General features: G+C 40.0%; 1 protein-coding gene across 2 annotated transcripts in view; it reads right to left on the bottom strand.

Annotated features, from left to right (window-relative positions):
* dlg1a (discs large MAGUK scaffold protein 1a) overlaps positions 1-18861 on the bottom strand; it is a 115515-nt gene that overhangs the window by 90895 nt on the left and 5759 nt on the right. For both annotated transcript variants that reach the window (XM_005457145.4, XM_025899799.1), the window contains exons 3-4: positions 17233-18028; positions 16969-17065 (exon numbers count right to left, since the gene is read on the bottom strand). In XM_005457145.4, the coding sequence (XP_005457202.1) occupies positions 16969-17065; positions 17233-18028 (893 nt within the window). The remainder of the gene's footprint in view (positions 1-16968; positions 17066-17232; positions 18029-18861) is intronic.

The raw sequence follows: 18861 nt of genomic DNA on the forward strand, positions 1-18861 counted from the left end.
TGGTTTCCTACCAGATCACAGGTAGGGCTTTGGCTGTATCACACTGCCCACACTAATAATGCTACACATTTTTACATGATTAAAAAAAAGTGTAATGTGATGAAAGTTCAGACATATCTGAGAGCGAGAGCAGAGTTACAGCCTCCAATGACAATTTAGCCCCTAAAAATGTTCCTGCTAAAGGTGGAAACAACAAACTTGAGGCAAAAACCCACTTGGCGGGTAAAGGTGGGGTTTAAACCACTGGTTAAAAAGCTTGACCCAATATACATCATCCCAGGAGGAAAATATTTTTCAGTTTCATTTTTATTATTTTTTCATTTTATTATGTTACAATATTGTGCAGGCTCTTGAAGAGTTACAAGGTTAAGTGACTTTAGTTATTGTTGAATTAAAGTGTTCACCAATTATGTTATCCTTTACTTAAAATTTCCAATGAACAGAGCTTAGGCTCCTTTTGTTCTTCCGTTTGACTTCTGGGCACTAAACCTTTAAAATATCACAAAAAATAACAACACTTAATCAAGCAAGATCCTGATTGGTGGATTTATCAAAGCTGTGCTGTACCAGCTGGAACCCTGCAAGACAACTTTTTGATATTTACTAACAAAGTGATCACATGACTTCAAGCGAATTCTATTGTTTTGGTCAGCTGACCACCTCTAAGTGCAACGTTCAAACTAGTTAAAATGCTTCAGTTCACTCTGTTGATTCAACCAGACAATGAATAGCACATGGTACTAGTGCTGTTCATATGTGTGTGCTGCTCTAGGATGAAAGGTGAAAAACATATCTGTGCATGTCATAGCAGGTTTTAATACAGTGAAATATAGATATTTTTTAGCTCATAGCATCAATTATTTAATCTTCTACTAACCGCAACAATTGCAAGTGCACATTCATCATTTATAAGCTGTTGTTGCAGTCCATTTTTTGATGACATCATTCTGCATTGCAACAGCTGAGCAATTTTTACATATGGACAATCCTGGAGGTTTTTGTAAAAAGACTATTTTGATGGTATTGCTTGTAAATCTCCACAATGACACAGAGGGCTACTGTTATTGTTGGTGTAACTATGAGCAGGTTCCTTGCAAACACACTGTTAGTATGTAGTGCAAACTGAGATCCTTGCAAAACTATCTTATGAACAGAAGGCTTAACTCAAAGGAATGAACAAATACGTCTAATGAACCTATTAAAGTTCTGATTGATTCTGTGACAAAAACAAAGCCACTATCAGCGGCTCCTTTATTTACAAAGAGGCACCACAGCAGGTCGCTCTGCATGTGTGATGTGGCATATTTTTACACCGTGCACAACCCCAAAGGGATTTGTGTCTCCTTTAGGCAAATATGTAAACCATTACCTATTACTTTGTATTTACTATACATATTAGGGTAAAGAACTCAATTAAAGCTAAATATTCATTTAATAATACCATTCATTAAATGAATATTTAAGTCAGGACCACTATAGTGAAAAGTAGTTATTTCTACCTAAAGTGCTTTGTATTTGGTGTTTGTATTTGGCTCCATTCTGGGAACTCCCTGCATTTCCGTGGACATGCATGGAAAGCTGGAGTTGAGGAAAGCAGCAACAAGGCCATGGCTGAGCACAGAGCAGTTATGACTGAAAACTGGTATGAGACTGGTGTCTATCTCAAGTTAGATACAGCATGGAAGGAGAAGCTGGGGTCAAGGTAAGTCACAAAATGGCTTGCAGAAACCGCAAACAAGCTAAACTAACTTAAACAGTGTCCTCGATGCGATTTTTCAGTTGGATGCTATGCCATCTGTTATCAGCTAAATAAATCCAGTGAGGTGGGCTCAAACTGAAATCTGCTGAGTTGCCAGGATTTTGGAAGAGCTTTGTGTTCTGCTTCAACTTATGCTGTGCACAGTTTTTGCCAATTCCCCACCCTACGTATGTAAATTTAGCGCTGTAGTGGCCACAGTTTAACCTGTTACTTTCCCAATAAAGTCAAGTGGAAAACTTCCAGTTGTTTGGGGATGCGGGGTTCGGACCAATAGAACATATATTTAGTTCAGTCATATAAGAGATAAGCAGAATAACGCTTTGCAGAGCTCAACTTGACCAACTTACTTGAATCAATTTACAACCATGTCTGTGCCGACTCATATAGTATGTAATGAAGATTTTGCAGGAATTTAAAAGGTAGGCATCAAAGACAAAGACAGCAAGCACAAAAACATATTCTTCACTTCTGCTCCTGTATTGAATAATGGTGAATTTAAAGCAAAACTGACCTCTGACCTCACCTTTTGGATAATAAAGAAGTCATCACTTCATCATTTTTTGCAACAAAGCTTCAAAGAAAAGCTTTTGAACTTAACGCAGGTGTTCTTGAGTTACAGCCAAAATGTTTTGTGGCTGTTATACGTGACCATGAAATTCAAATAAGTTTATCCTTGAGTCCAAGGATAAACTTATTTTCAATAGAAAGACAGTCAATAGATGTATCACATTTAAAGAAATTCCTTCAAGACTTGGGTCACAGTTAGGCACATTTTCTTCTATTAATCAACTAATTGATCCGCTAACAGATAAATTAACCACTAATTAATTCAGTTCCACAACAGAGTGTAGCTGTTTTATGTGTTGTAAATGCTGAGTCTGAGAACAGAGCAGGCAATGGGGGGGGGGTAAAGGGCAGAGAAAGTCAAACAAGTCAAAGCGTACTCCTTAACCAAGCTCTTGATGCTGATGGCTGAGCCATCTGGACCATCACACACGCAGACATGCAGACCTAAACACACACAGTAGTCTCTCTGTGGTTGCCTTTGCCTTCTCACCTCCACTTGCAAACAAACAACACAGCATGAGAGAGAAAACAGAGAAGGCGAAACAATGTGCATGAACAGAGGGGCTGAAGTGAACAAACGGGGACTCTGAGGTCACTGGGGCTAATTTTATAATACAGAACAGAGGGGAAGCAAAGGGAAAAATAAACTGATACCATCTACAGTCATTTTATAGGCTTATTGGTAAATTAATCAAGCCACAGTTCAAGATTATGGCCTGATTATGGTTGTATTTAAAACTGGGTGTCAGTAATGGCAAAATATTTTTAGATGCTATTCCAGCTGTACACAGATAAAGGAAGCACCTGGGTGAGCTAAAAAAGTTTAGAAGTTAATGCAGGTAGACAAGTCCAGTAAATAATGCAATGACACAAGAGGTTATTTTAAGGGTTTCATGGGAGAAACACTGTGTTTTGGATCCACTGTGAGATTTTTAAAAGCTATATTTCCTGGATGTCATTCTGTAAACCATGTAATTATTGACACATTTCAAAATCTCTGAATTTATCCTAGTCTGGGAAAATTTAAAATAAATAATGTAACCCTCTGGTATGCAACCAGACTGCTGTTTTTGCCCTTCTTTTCCTTTCCAATATTCACTGTGTGACGGTGATATTTTTTCAGTAGTGTGCAGAGCAGAAAATGTAAATTTCTCATTAACTAGATTTAGACTGAGTCAGGACTGTGTGACGTCACTCGATGAGTGAGAGATTAGCCATATACTACTATTAAATTATTCTGGATTCATACACCAACGTCTCTCACGTCTCTGTTTCAGTCCAGAAACCTCAGACTGGATTTCTCCAGAAGTCAGCACAGGCTGAAGTGCCTGTCTTCAAAAAGTCTTGGTTTTTGTGATAAGCTGGCTGCACTGAGACCAGCGATACAGTGAATCCCTCGGTGTTTGGCAAAGAGCAGATGGAGCTCCTGCTGATCTGTGTGCAACCACACACACAAACATGCATACATCTGGGATGACCTAAGGGGTTCTAGATCATATGGCTCACAGAATGTACTGGGAGAGTGAAGCTCACATCGGATCACAGACCAAATTTCCTGAAATAAAATAACAGCAGAACACAAGAAAGAAAGAAAGAAAGAAAGAAAGAAAGAAAGGGGATGAAGGGAGTGAAGAAAAAGAAAAGAAAGGAATAAATGACAAATGGGAAAAAGCAAGCGAGAGAGGATGCTACCTCATGAGCCTAGCAGGCATGCACTACATGTTAACATTAGTAGGTCAGCCAGCACAGAAATAACTACGCTGTGCGGATGTGTGTGTGTGTAATAACCTCATACACCCCCTTCCAGCCAATCGCTGTGGATTCTCCATTCTACAAGCCAACCAATTTAAAAAGGCACCATACATCAAGATTTTAAATATGGTCACATGATCACCTTTTACCAGCTGTATATTCAGTTTACACATGAGTGAATTCCCTTTAAAATAGAGCTCATTGTTTCTTCTAAAAGCTGGGTGAGGACATCAGACTCCCGCTGAAACCTTGTAGCAGTAGCAAAAATAAACATGAGGGAGAAATGAATTATAGGACATCTGCTGTTTTCTGCTGAATATTTTATAATAAATAATGCCAAGGGACATGTCAGCTGACTGTGTATTTAAATAGCAAACGTGGATGTTTTAAGTCACTGCAGAGAAACAATGTGAAACCCATCGTGTCACTGAATTTGTTAGACAGACAGTGCCTCTATGTGGCAAAACACAGGCACTGCAGTACTTGGTTATTGTTCTTTATATATTTATATTTGGTTAAAAAGTCCACTGCCCTCTCTCCTTGATAGCACCACAGATAGATCATCCGGGGCAATCGCCTTTACACTCTTCATCCTCCATCATAGCTGCCCTCATTTCCTCCTAACTAATCCTTTGGACATCCTGATTCACTAGCTGTTCTCCATCCTTCCTCTCGCTCTCATTTTCTACATCCATGAGCTCCTCAAAGTACTCCCTCCACTTTCTAAGCACACTTCCTTCACTCATTAGTTCATTTCCACCTCTATCCTTAATCACCCTAACCTGCTCCTTCCAGCTTGGACTCTCTTCCTCAGTGTTCAGCCTCACCTAAAATGTAACTATAAGCCTTTGCCTGTGTCACCTCTCTCTTGTCCTGTCCTCCCAGTATTCCTGGCTACCTCCCAGAGTATCTCACTTTTCCTTTGCTAACCTCTTCGTTTGAACCACCAAGTCTTCGTGTCTTTTTCCTTTAACCAGAGGTTATACCAAATATCTTCTAGGCAGCTTCCCTCACCACGTTAGCTGTACTATCCCAGAGATCTCTCCCTTACTGACCAGAAATATGTCTCAACTCTTCCCTGAACGTTTTTCAACTTCCACCATTTAACCCTTGCTTCTAAGTTCATTGGCTGCCATCCAATGCTGCCTCCCCTGACACAGACTTGCAGTCTCACATCGCTTTTAGATTGGAGCAGATTCCTTCACTCTTATACATCGCTGAACTTTCCTCTCTCTTCCTGAAATATGTGTTCACCACAGCCATTTCTACCCTTTTCACAAAATCCACTACCATCCTTTACACCATACCTACCCAACTCCATCTCACCCCTGTTCCCTTCACCTACATGTCCACTGGAGTCTGCTTCAATCACCACTCTCTCTGCACTAAGCAGAAACTACATGAAAGCAAAGAATCCATTTAAACAAAAGGCCAGGTTTCCTTGATTGTGACTGTCTGAAGCAGCATTTAAATAATGCTGATTCTCAGAGGTTTCTTTAATTAAATCAACTTGCAGTTATTGTCCACCAGCTTCTAGCAGAATATTTGGTATAAAACAAAGAGAAAATATCATAAATCCCAACGCTGTTCTAAACAATGTCAAATCAAGATGAGACTGAAGGGCAGTGCATGGGACTTCAGAACCTTTTTGATTATTGAATCATTAATATGCAAAAACAACCAGGAACAGCAAAATGAGAGGATCAATACACTGAACTTTGTTCACTGAGGCACAAAAAAGTTGCTTCAGAGTTTGTTTGTCTAAAGAAGGAGAGGTCTCTAAACAATTCCTTGAGAGTTACGTGCTTAGAGTTAGATAAGGTCAGATTACACTACCTTGCGAAAGCATCTACAAAGAGTCGCAGACACTGCAGATTAGTAGTTGATCTTAAGGCACTACTTTTTAGTCATTCATAACAAATTTCAGTGTACAAGGACATCAATATAGAGCCACACATGGATCCTTAGATTTAAAATAGTAAGAGAAGAGAGTCTGAGTGATTAAAATCACAAAGGTTCAAACCAACAGTTGCAGAGGTAACAGGGTTATTTCAGTTTGGAGGTGTTTAGCCTTCTTTGGAATTGGACATGTGACCTGAATCCAAAAAAAGGTTAACACTGCAGCAGGATAATGTGCCAAAAACACACCCCGAAGCTTTACAAGAAATAGCTGAAGACCAGCGAAAACCAGTGAGCGCTCACTGTCACAGAGTTTCCTCCACAGTTACCAGTCACAGACTGGCAAAGCCAAACATTCCTAATATCACAACACTGACAGATGACAGATGATGCTGGAATAACAATGTACAGGACATAACATTAAGATAAAAAATACTCTGAAATTCATCCAAATTATTTAAATAATCAGCTATTAAATTGTAATATTAAAACAAATATACATTTAACCAATGCATTACTAGATATCACTGGCTGACTGAAGGTACTAAGAAAGAAAAAAATAATCTATCATATATATAAAAATACTATACACATATGAACAGCCGTCTTGATCTAGATGTTACTTGATTATTTAATTAGGTATAACTGCAGTATGCCAATGCAAAAATCAGGGATGTAAACTTGTCAAAGTTTGTCTGTCTTTAAGACACTGATGTTCAACTGTCATTTTTAAATGTTATTTCTTCTGCACATTTTGCATTTATAGTATTTACATTCACTAAAATCTTTTTCACTGCATACATGAAGAGTGGCTCTGGTCTTCTCTCTCAACTGAACTTTCTGTGTGTGTGTGTGTGTGTGTGTGTGTGTGTGTGTGTGTGTGTTGCAATTTTTCTACAAGTGTGTATGTGTGTATAATTTGTATACATAGCCTCATAGTGATTAGTCATTTGCTTGATGGGATTAGCTGATCTGCTCCTGTTCAAGTGTCACACAATTAACGTTAAGTTGCTAACCTTCACTGGGACAACAGACCACTGAAACATATCTCACGATATTTCATTACATCAGGCATAAATGTTCACTTGAAGTTGTGGATGAACTGTTTGAAAAAAACTGGCTTCACTGCAAAATTAAAGTGTTCCTACAAAACAACTTTAATATAACATGAAACAAAGTATCTCTAACATATAAATGAACACTGTGGTCATGTTTCAGCATCTTCAAGGGAGCTTCACACCCATGAATAGTTTCTGTTTCAGAAATTTTGGATGGATTTGGGTTGGCAAATATTTCCAGTTAGCTAGCACTGGATCACTTTCACTGACTGCACTGCAGCATGCTATCCACTGTGGCCAATACTAATGTGTATAAGTATATAGAGTGCTCCTAAGTACTTTAGAAGAGTTTAGTTTAGTGGTTAGCATTCAGGATTTAGCATTAGAATGTAGCTAACTAATGCTAATGCTGTAACCTCTGGCCCTGTACTAATTCTTCTTAATTACTGAGCTCCTCTTGGTTTTCAGCCAGTTCCTGTACCTCCTAGTACCTCTGATACACTTCTGTGGAACTAATTCCAAGATAGTTTTTAACTCTTATATACATAGGTGTGTTAACCTACACTTTACCTAAGATATGATTAAAAATGAGCTAAATACTGTGAAAAGCTCTACTGCAATAATAAAAATAGTCCTACTATATTGCGTTCTTGTGTTAAAATGCATTTGCAGAATAAACACAGGACATTTAATTATAGGTAAACATGTAATTCCACACCTGAGTTTAATGTCATATAAGCCATAAAGCGGACCTAAATTGTGCATGCAATAACACACCACACATACAGAGGTAATGGACAGCTGGTTATTTATTACTAAAGTAGGTTACACCTTATTTGCCTCTGCTACTCAACTACAGTACAAATCTGTTTCTTCTATGTGAACTGCAAAATCATAAAGTGTAATTGAAATAATATAATATACATTACATTGATTGAAACCGCAGAGTGGCAGTGCTCCATTTTCACAATTAGCCCACGTGGTGGCCCAGTAGTATCAGCTGTCCTACAGGCAGGCCAGTCCAGAGACATAGTCCAATTCTTTACAGGTGTGGGCCATACAGAGCCAAGACGACGTTTAACCAAACTGTAACAGCAGTCCCGAGTCGCTATATTAGTTCTACTGCATGTTCTAATGCATGTCACTGGACTCAATTGTCCTACAGCTGCTTACGAAGTTCTCTCTCGCTCGTCTCTCCGCACATGGCTTCTCTGCTGATTACTCCGTCTGATGTTTGAGCCCTCCTCACAGTTACATCACAATGCTAGCTGGACAGCTGTTCAGATGGTAGGACTAAAGGAAGGATTTATCGTGGCCTTTTCCTGGCAATTGCAAGTAAAGTACCCCTGAAAAACTAGGCATGCAATGACTGCATGAAGTGTTCATGCAGCCATGGACTGTCTTTTCTGCTTTCCAAGGTCTTTGTGTATCTCTCTCTGACATTTTTTTCTCTCTATCCTCCTCTTTGTCCATCCTAAAATAGTTCCACCTCTTTAAAGTCTATTAGCAGCCTAAGGTAAGCCTCTTAGGAGAGACTCTTGCTCTCTTGGTGCACAGAAGGCACTCAGTCAGACCAAACAACAATCAGTCACTAATAAAACCAGAGTGGGATTTAAGACTGGATATATCAGAGAGGAAAAGAGGATTGGGCAAGCTAGAGAGGAGAGTACTGATACAAAGTTAAATACCCAGACTGCGTGACTTTGAAGACTAGGCAACGATAACCCAAATAATATAAAATGCAGTTTTTCATTTCATTTATTAAGAGAAAAAATGTATCCAAACCTATCTGGCCCAATATGCAAAAGTAATTATACCCTAAACCTAATAAGTGGTTTTGTCACACTTGGCAGCAAGAATTGCAATCAAGCGTTCACAATGACTGCCAATGAGCTTTTCACATTGCTGTGGCCCGCTCTTCTTTGCAGAACGGTTTTAATTCATCCACACCTAAAAGACAGGTTTGGATAACTTTTACCTTTATAAATGATAAAAGAATTCAAAAGCAGAGCTTTGAATTTACTTGGATTGTTAAGAAATTAGGAAGGGGGAAATATTTTTTCATATATATATGTGTGTGCGTGTGTGTGTGTGTGTTAATCAAACAGGAGGTGAGAGGACGTACTGAAATATTTTCCAGCTATAATCTATCAGTCTAAGCTCAGGAAACACCCTTGGTTTCCATTATCTTAATGACATAAACAAGATTAGGGTGATAAATGTGAGACTGAATCCCTGCAGTCTGTCTGTATATTTGCCAAATCACTGCAGACTTATTTGTGTGCGAGAGTGTGCCTACTGCTACTTCCTATTATTCTCCAGATTCCTTTGTGATGGATGATCTTGGAATCAGGCTGTATTTGGAAGTCTTTGGTAGAACTGACAGTTCTGCTAAAGTTAATCATAAACCCTTGGATTTGATTCTGTGCATACCTAAATGACAGAAGATCACGCTCCTAAGACTTAATTTCATATAAATAAGCTCATGATCTGGCAGACACATAGTATTTCTAGCTAAGGTGGCAGGACGACCGAGTAGTCAGCATGTTTACCTTTTACATAGACAGTAAGGTTCAAACCCCCAAACGCCCATACTACAAGATATTAGGTGTAACTGTCATGCCCAAATCCCTCTACATGCCCATACTGAAGACTATTTTCATAAGCCAGAAGCCATCTTACAACACTTACATGTATGATCAAAATTATTTTCACTCTGTTCAAGATGTTGTTTTCAGTTTAAGAAAACTAAAAACAACAGGACAAGCTGTGAGACTGGCAGGGAGACGTTGATTTGAAACTTTATTGTAGGTTTTATGATGGCTTTTACTTTTTTGTGGGGTGTCTATTACTTTGAAATTGCTGAGGGGAAAGAACATCCTCTGTAATAATACAGTTCATCTTCAGCTACATGTATGCTCAGTTTTTGTGTGGAAAACACAAAAATAAGACACAGGAGAGACAGCTGAGTAGCTGGAGTTAATGTTTGGAGTCTAAAAAAAGTGAGCAAAATCAAGAGAAAGTTGAGGACATAATTACACTGTACTGACAGGATCTCTCTCACGCATTCATTACTAATTAATTCTACTGGTACATTTCCATGCCACAGAAGTGTTTCGCCTGTCCGTACTATTGGCAGACTCATATACTTAAACTCTCTGAGAAAATAAAAAAATAGGGGTGGAAGGTCTAAAATTGGTCATTTTTATCCCACTGCTCTGAAGTTGCTAGGTATCTGTGGATATAAATGAAACATTTTAGTTGTGTAATTAAAAACAATATAATACTTTTATAACATGTTATATGTGTATAAATGCTAAAAAAAATTAGCCATTTGCTAGGTAATTGCCATGGAACATGATAATGTCATAATATCAGATACAGATAAGACCCTTCAAGGGTCTAAGATGTTCCAGTATGCCAAGTTTGGTCACTACTACTACTTCTGATGGCGCAGAAAGGAAATAAACAAATAGACAAAGAGAGAGTTGGTGTATTATATTAACATTAGTTCCTTCGCTGTGTCTCAAATTGTGCACCTTTACTCGCGACTTTGGGTGCATAAAGGCAAGTACCACAGTACCCCTATGGTGTATTAATAAAGGTCAAAAACTGAGTTTTAACAGCTCAGTTGTTACCATCTTAACTACATAGTGGCAAAAGAAGAAGCTAGCTGCTAGCTGGAAGAAGCATATTTTTTTAGACAAGTTATGTGTTCTGATATGGCTTAGTTTTTATATCTTTTTTCAAATTTTTTCCTTTTTCAAATAAGAATTTAGTATTATACACCAGAGCTGGGCGATATGACCCAAAATTCATATCTCGATATTTTTTAGCTGGATGGCGATATAAGATATATATCTCGATATTTTTTTAAAGCCATAAAGTAAGAACAAAAAGAGAGTTCTTAGTTAAATCTGTGTCCCAGATGTCACACAGGCACTTTTATTAACATACAGCATAGATGTACATGAAAAAAACTACTCAAAAATAAATTATGAGCATTTATTAAATAATGCTGCTCTATAAATAAAAGAAAACTATGTTGTTTTGTGCACAACAAAGAGCTCACAATTGTGCAGTCAAAATGTAAACTAAAAGACGCTGAGCATAATAACATAGACAGATTTCACAGCTGCTCTGTTCCAAATTCTACTGCATGACTGACAGCCTGGAGTTTGAAATCCACTTCGTAACCATGTCTCTGAACAGGTGCCATTTATGGTCCTTATACACACATTGTGTGTGTATAAGGACCATAAATGGCACCATAAATGGCACCTTACGTTGAAGCACAGTACGTATCACTCCGCGAGGCTCCTCGGTAGCCGTAATGCTCCGACAATCCATCAAGCGGTGCAGCTCCGTAGCTTACCAAAGTCGAACTAAAACATTTTTTGACAGATTGCTGAGCGCCGTGTATCACATAAAATCGGTTCGCGGTCATCAAGCACAACCAGAATTCATACAAAAGGCGCGCAGTCAACTTTTGAGAAAATTAAAGGATTTCAGGCCGTGCATGGCGTTAGCGTGGCTAGCTCGTTAGCGTGGTTAGCTCGCTAACACGTTGACGCCGTCCAGCCCCACGCACCGGGCGATGCGCAGTAACTCATTAACGGAGATTTGCCGTGTCCATCTTGTCGCTGCCTGCACGTGAAGCGATGGGGGAGGAGGGGGAGTTGTGTTCAGTGAAGGAGAGGCGAGGTTGAGTAACGTTGCGTAAAGACAAAAGTGGACGAAAGAGAGGCAAACTTGCGGCTCCGCAACTATAATTATAACGTAACATAGACTATATCGATATAAAGGATATTGTCACATCTTATATCTCGTATAAAAATATATCGATATTTTTTTAAAAAACTCGATATATCGCCCAGCTCTATTATACACATTTGTTCAAGATTCAAATGTCCCCAAAACCAGTAGCTAGCACAATAACTGCAGTCAAACCCTGCGTCATTTCAGGCAAATGTACAACTCACAATGTTGGATTTGAGACAGTTTTCTGTCAAAATCCTACAAAATACATGCTAAATATGCTGTGTAGGTGTCATTGTCCTGAGTCTTCTGACTAAGTGTTTATGTTTTTTCCATCATTTATATTCTTTGATTCATGGTTTTGGTTCTCTTTATTGATTTCTGCTTGTATTATTTTCTTAGTTCCTAGGATTTAGATTTCTGTTACTTTGCCTTCCCCATATTCCTCGTCTAGTCACTCTTGTCTCCTTGTTCCCTCAGTCTCCCCAGTCAGTTGTGTCTCTATGTCTCAGTGTCCAGTCTGCAGTGTCTATGAATGTAGACACGTACGTTAGTTTTACTTAAATCACTTTGGAAAACACTATCTAACGTCATTAAAGTGCTGGTTAAGGTTAGGGATAAGGTTATGGTTAGGGTTGGAATACATGGCTGGAACGTGTATTACCATGAGAGCGTCATTTTACTGGATTTCATCCATAACCCGGCGCCTAGCATAAGAGCGCGGAATGTCACCTTTCGCGTTCCTCAGAAACACCTCGGGACTTGACAAATCGTCCGTATATTACGCCTCAGGAGTGAAAACAGACTGGATTGTCTGATGTTTCCTGTTTTACCTTGACAGTCCCATGTCCTTCGTCAGTGTATCTTCTTTTGCTTTCCCTTGCCTCGTTAGGCCTTATTACTCCCAGCTGTGTTTCCCTCCTGTTTCCCCTTCTCTCATTACTCCCTTGTGTATTTAAGCCCCGTGTTTTCCTTCCATCACCACCCCCATGTGCTGTGTTTGTTCCCTCCGTGCACCCGGTATTTCCCAATTCTCTGTTCCCAGTTTAGTTCCCTAGTTTCTTAGTGTTTTTGGTTTGAGTTTCATGCTTCTAGTTTCTTGTTTTTGGTTTTATTTTCTGTTTTAGTGTAAGAGTTTTTCCAGCAATAAAGCTGCCGTTTTGAGTTTACTCTCCATGTATGAGTCCTGCGTTTGGGTCCTACATCCTGCCTGCTACACAGCAAACCATGACAGTAGGTAGTGTGCTCCATGATAGGGTACTTTTAGTACTTATTTGAGAAATGCAAAAATTGTCGAAAGGCCCAGGTGTGTTGATTTTTTTGCAGTATACAAAACTTGAACTTTTTTTCTCAAGTCCACACACAAATATTTTTGTGTTCCTTGCATGTTCCTTTTTGCCTGCTGGAACATGCAGGCTTGAAGTCTGTCCCAGCTCACACTGATTCAACTCCTTATAAATGGGTCATGCATTTCTGAGCATGAACATATGTGCATAATGTATGTGTTTAATTTTGCCAGCCTAGTTTTTTTTTTTTTTACCAAGTTCTCTTTTCTGCCTCAAGAGCAGTCAGTCATTCAGTCAACCACTGCACCAGTCGCATAGCTACACAGCCAGCCAGTCACTCTTTTGAAGTGTCTGTCCTATCAACCTAGTTTGCTGTCTCTCTGGGTGTCACATGATATCAGACCAATAACTGTACATCAGATCAGCATTCCCATTAGAATCGCTTCACAAAAGCACAGCCTACTACTCTTATAACCTGTTTATTCACAAACTAAAGCAAGTCAACTGTACATGAAGCAACCCTGTCCCCAATTTGATATGGCTGAGTTTCCCATCAATGATTCATTCAGAATGAGTTTGACATTAAAAATTAAGGCATTGCTGTAATGACTGAATAAATACACCAATCACAAAATTATAAAGCGTTAGCTATTAGAAATTTTTTTTCACTGTCTTAATGACCACACTGACACACCCTGTTCTCCTGTGCCCTGATTTGTCTTCCCTGCCACTTTCTACTGTAGCCTGTTCTGTTCCCATGTCTCACCTTGGTAGTGAGGATACAGATGCAATCCATCCTCACCAGTTCGACTGGCAAACTTTCACCAAAACATCTCGTGGCTCCAACTTTCCTGTTCCACCAATCAGATGTTTGCTGCTTTTGGTGGCATGTTTTTCCCGTCTGTCTGTCTCTGTCTCCTTCCTTCCTTTCATCGTTCAGTTTCTCTCTCCTCCCTTTCTTGTGTCCTCTCCACCTGTCCTTTCATCGGAGCAGCCACATAGGACTTCTCTCCTAAAACAGAGGCCGAATCGGAAACATGGCAAGTCTGTCCCGATGCACCTCGACCCGCCCTCTTGATTTCCAGCTGCTTTCTTCGTTTTATGGCAGCTGGTAGCCACATTTTGAACTCGAAGAGTGCATGGCTCAGAATATATATCGGCACGCATGCAGAACACTCAGCACACATGCACACACGAACACACACACACAAAAGTGGCAAACGTCTAGAGACAGCCGCAGAAACGCACACACATGGATGCACAGGCAAACACTCACGCTGACAGACGTGTATGCACAGACATAAGCGCATACACAAACAGATTCATACACTACACACACACACTCACCACTCTCTGCTTTTTTTATCAGGTCAGGTCTCTGTTTGGCAGGAGTGGGGGGGCTTGAGTGAACAGTAACAGCGGTATAGCAATGGATGCTCTACTTTCAACTTTGACTGTGGGTGAAGTTAAAGCTCCATATGTAGCCCAAAGCTACACGCAGAGCTGAGATTTCACTCTTTTGCTTTTCCTTGATACACAACATTACTACAGCTGGTACTGTAATATACTGTATGTGTACAATATACAGTAAATGCTGTAATATAGAGTACAGGTACTATACACTACCTGTGGAGCTGAGAGAGAAAGGAAAGCTGGAGTAAGCAAATCCATGTCTAACACCCACATCTGTAGCAGAGCATGAACATGTGCAACATGTGTATGAACACAGTGTTGCATTTGTATCTGCTCTACTTTTGTGTCCTATTCCTGTGCTTGCACTGATTGTTGTTTTTTCCTGATGCTCTCCGTTGCCAACAGAAAGTGGTCAGTCTGTCTGCACTGGGCTGTGATAACCAGAATCATTATTAATAGCTTTGGGGTGAAAACAAAAAACAAAACATTCTTCACTATCCAAACAAAAGTGAGTGCTTATTAGCTGGCTAACGTTATACAAGGTCAAGATGGCAAGGTAGTAATATTTTGAATCGTTTAAAGGACCTACCAAGTGTAATGTGGCCTGTTGTGGAAAAGGATGGTGCAATTTTGGCCACTACAACAAGAATTAGATGAAGTGTTTACATGCATTGTTACACTTTCAGCTGTATAGCAATTCTGAACAAAGCGAGTGGCTTGTAGTAGTACATGTTAGCTATCCAGCATTTTGACTAGAAGAAAGTCTGTGTTTTGTCCCAGGTGGGTGTGACATTACAGGAAAAGTATATATGAGCATAGCAACATATCATTATTTCCATCAACCTGAGCTGCATAAACTGCTACATGTGCTATAGAATAATCAGAGGAGATGAGGGCACAGGTACAGCTAACTTGGTTGAACGGCTGACCTGGGTTTGAGTCAATCCTGAACTATTTTCTGTGTCATTTTCACTTGTTCTTTCCCGTTAGAGCAAATGAAAAATGGCCCACAAAATAATTTTTAAAAAACACAAAAAATAAAAGGAAAAAAGCATGCTCCATATTGAATAATCCACTAATCAAAAAGTTTTAATTCTTCTCCAATCCATGAAGTGTGCTTGGGCAAGATACTGTGTGATAGATGAGGCTCGGTACGCTCCGAACAAAAGAAATAATTGCTCGGTTTCCATATTGGCTGGGCTTTACTTAACAGTTTGAAAATTAACCCATTTTTGTGATCAAAAATGAATACTTATGCTTCCAACTCCACAAATACAATCATTAAATCTGTGTAAAGAGCAGAACTTCAGTAAACAGACACACTGAAAAAAGCACAATGACATTAGTCTAATACTTCAAGATGCTGTATGTTCAGTCATCAGCAACAAGCCTGCGGTCAAAAAGCTCAATCCCTGTTTACCCAAGGGTTAGGGTTAACCCTCTGACCTCATTCTGCTGACTGTCCAGATTATTAAAATGTTACTTAACCTGTTTCCCTTTGTCATATTATGCAATGCACAAATCTGTATAAACAACCTGCCTATCTTATTCTGCCTGCTGCAGCCACCACAAGCCTTTGGATGTACTGATTCAAGAGCAGACGTGGTGTCTCTCGTAAACACTTCTCAGGAATTTTTCTAACAGCTTCTGAAAACGTCATTTTCAAAGTCAATAGTTTAACAATCACAACATAATCAATTAAAATGTGTAGTGGATCATTTCGTGGGATGCAATCAAAATATGAATTTGGCTATATTCGCATTTTGTTTTGTTTTTAAATAAGCACAGAGCATTGAATATTGTACAGCTAAACCTAAATTATTTATATTTAAAAAGTAAAAATAAAAAAAGCATCCTTAGTTCTAACCTTTGCAATTTGCTAACTGCACTGTTTCAAGGTGTGAATTCAGCCCTAAATCACGCCCCAAAAACATAAAGCAGGATTCAGATAAGGCTATTCAGACTATGAGACCTTATAAAAAGAAAAAAATTCCTTGTACCCACAGATAACTCGCAGTTGCTGCCATCACCTACCTTCAGATAGGAGCCCATTTGTCCGGGCGCTGGGTCTTGTCTTGCGTGACGCCCCCCCCAATCCCAGTGTCGAACCATGTGCTTAGTCTGCGTCTGTTTCCTGTTTTATTTTGATAGTCTCACGTCCTGTGTTCAGTGTGTTCAGTTTTGCTAGTCTCGTTCTGTGTTCTTAGTTTAGTTTCCTCACAGTTTCGTTAGTGTTTATGGCCTCCCTTTGCCTTCGTTTTGTTCCTGCCTTTAGCCACAATAAACCGGCTCGCTTTTTTGTTAAGATTTTGTTTTCTTGTTTCTGTTTATCTGCATTTGGGTTTACACTGCAAATTCCTAGAGTCTGCAGCTGCAGACTCTTTACACAACCTCTATCTCATTTTCTGTCAGCTACAGACAGATTTCTTGCAGCTTTTTTGTGGTCCTTACAACAAAACATAAAGAGATGTCTTACCTTGTTGGGGGTCACTGGGCTCGTGGGTGGCCTGGAGAGGGCTGGACCATGGGTTGGGCTAGTGGAAGGGCCCTTTCCTGGCCCAGGACTGGTTGGGCTGGTTGGAGAAAAGAGATCAAGGGAGGGTGCAAATAGGTGAACTCCAAATATGTGTCCATTAGTGTTCTGTTCTATATCTAAATTCCTAATAGCATGTTGAAGTACTATATAAAGATATTACACTAGCAATCCATGCACATTCATATTACCAGAGACTGCACTCACGCATAAGGTCCTTTGTTCAGCTGTCCAGGTGGACTTGTGGACCTGCGTCCGCTGAAGGTGAATTTTCCCTGGCTTGGACTAGTTGGACTTGGAATGGGAGTGACTTTGCTGAATCCTGAGTCCTTGCTGGTCAGAGGAGCAGTAGGGACAGAATCTGTGACTTTGTTGGGACCTGTGCTTGTGCTGGAAGGGATCCTGGTGCGGGCAGGTTTGACTGGAGCAGTTGGAGACACAAGGCCTTGAATGGTGCTCGAGACGAGGGCTGAGACTGTCACCAGGTCAGAAGAAGCAGGAACGCTTTGTGGGCTGGTGGAGCTTTCTGAAGAAATGCCAGAGCTGGTAGCAGGAAGCTTTGTTCCATTTAGCGACACTCCAGGAGATGTATTTGTGGAGCCGGTTGGGGTTTCTGCATTACTAACTGTGACACTGGGGGAAGGTTTAGAAGTCTCCTCTTCAAGTGATTTGGAGCCCCCCGGTTGAGCAGGAGGAAGAGGAGCACGATACTTCATTTTGGCCAGCTCAGGTGTGCTGGACTGTGTTGTAGGCGAAGATGACTTTGTTGCTGGTGTTGCTGATGGTACTGGAGGCGCAGGATACTTGACTGACCTGGGTTTGGAGACGAGTGGTTTGGGTTGGGATTGTCCATCAGAAATGCTGGAGGTCAAGGGATCTGTGGAGGGCTGTGGCTGGGCTGAGGGTTCTGCTGGCAGCCTGCAGGAGGCAGCAAGGTTCTTGGGACTGTCCGCAGAGCACTTGCTGTCTGCAAGGACGGTAAACTCATAATACTCCTGGATATCTGGAAAAAGGAGGAAAGTAACAATGTGAAAGGGTTTAGTGATTAACTAAACCCTACAGAAGTGGGCAAATCACTGAGTGCAAACAGTGAGTGTTTAATTGATACATTAATTTATTCACCAAAAGACAGCGTAGTAAAGTTGATCATTAAAAAAAAATCAAACCATGGTGTAATTTATAATCAGTTCATCTTTAAAAATCATATTGTGCAATAGTCTCGGGCCACCCCGCATTTCTTTATATTTTGCTTCACAAGAGCCAGAGTTTCCCTCAGTTGATCCATTTACTGTTCACCGAAGAATCAAGAATCAAGCCATTCTCTCAGGAGAGAGGTGCAATAGTAAGTCTCTACAGCCATCTGTAGGCAATTATTGCTAGAGAGGGTGAAGGCAGTGGCGTTGGGGATCTTGTCAAAAACCGATGGAATTATGAACACAGAGAAGTGCTGTCAGATTTTGATCCACCAGCTAATACCATCTACAGAGCATCTGATTGAAAATGGCTTCATTTTGCAGCATGTCAGTGATGGCAAGCACAATACCAGTGCAGGAAAAACATACATGGATAGAAAAACACACCGAAAAAGCATAAAATATGAATGATCTTCAGGAGTTGCACCTCAAACATAGTGTAATTAGACATATACCTAATTATTTATTACATATATGTCTGCATTTGAAATAATTATTCAATATGGTGGAAAGGCCACCACCACAGCTAGATGTGCTTGGGGAGAACAGACATCGCCAAGTGTCGAGGCATCACCACTAGTTAACCAGTTTTAACTAAAAAAGGCCAATAAAAAACTTATTTGTTAAGGACCTGGCAAACTTC

This window comes from Oreochromis niloticus, linkage group LG17, assembly GCF_001858045.2.
Source record: "Oreochromis niloticus isolate F11D_XX linkage group LG17, O_niloticus_UMD_NMBU, whole genome shotgun sequence".
Lineage (NCBI taxonomy): Eukaryota > Metazoa > Chordata > Actinopteri > Cichliformes > Cichlidae > Oreochromis > Oreochromis niloticus.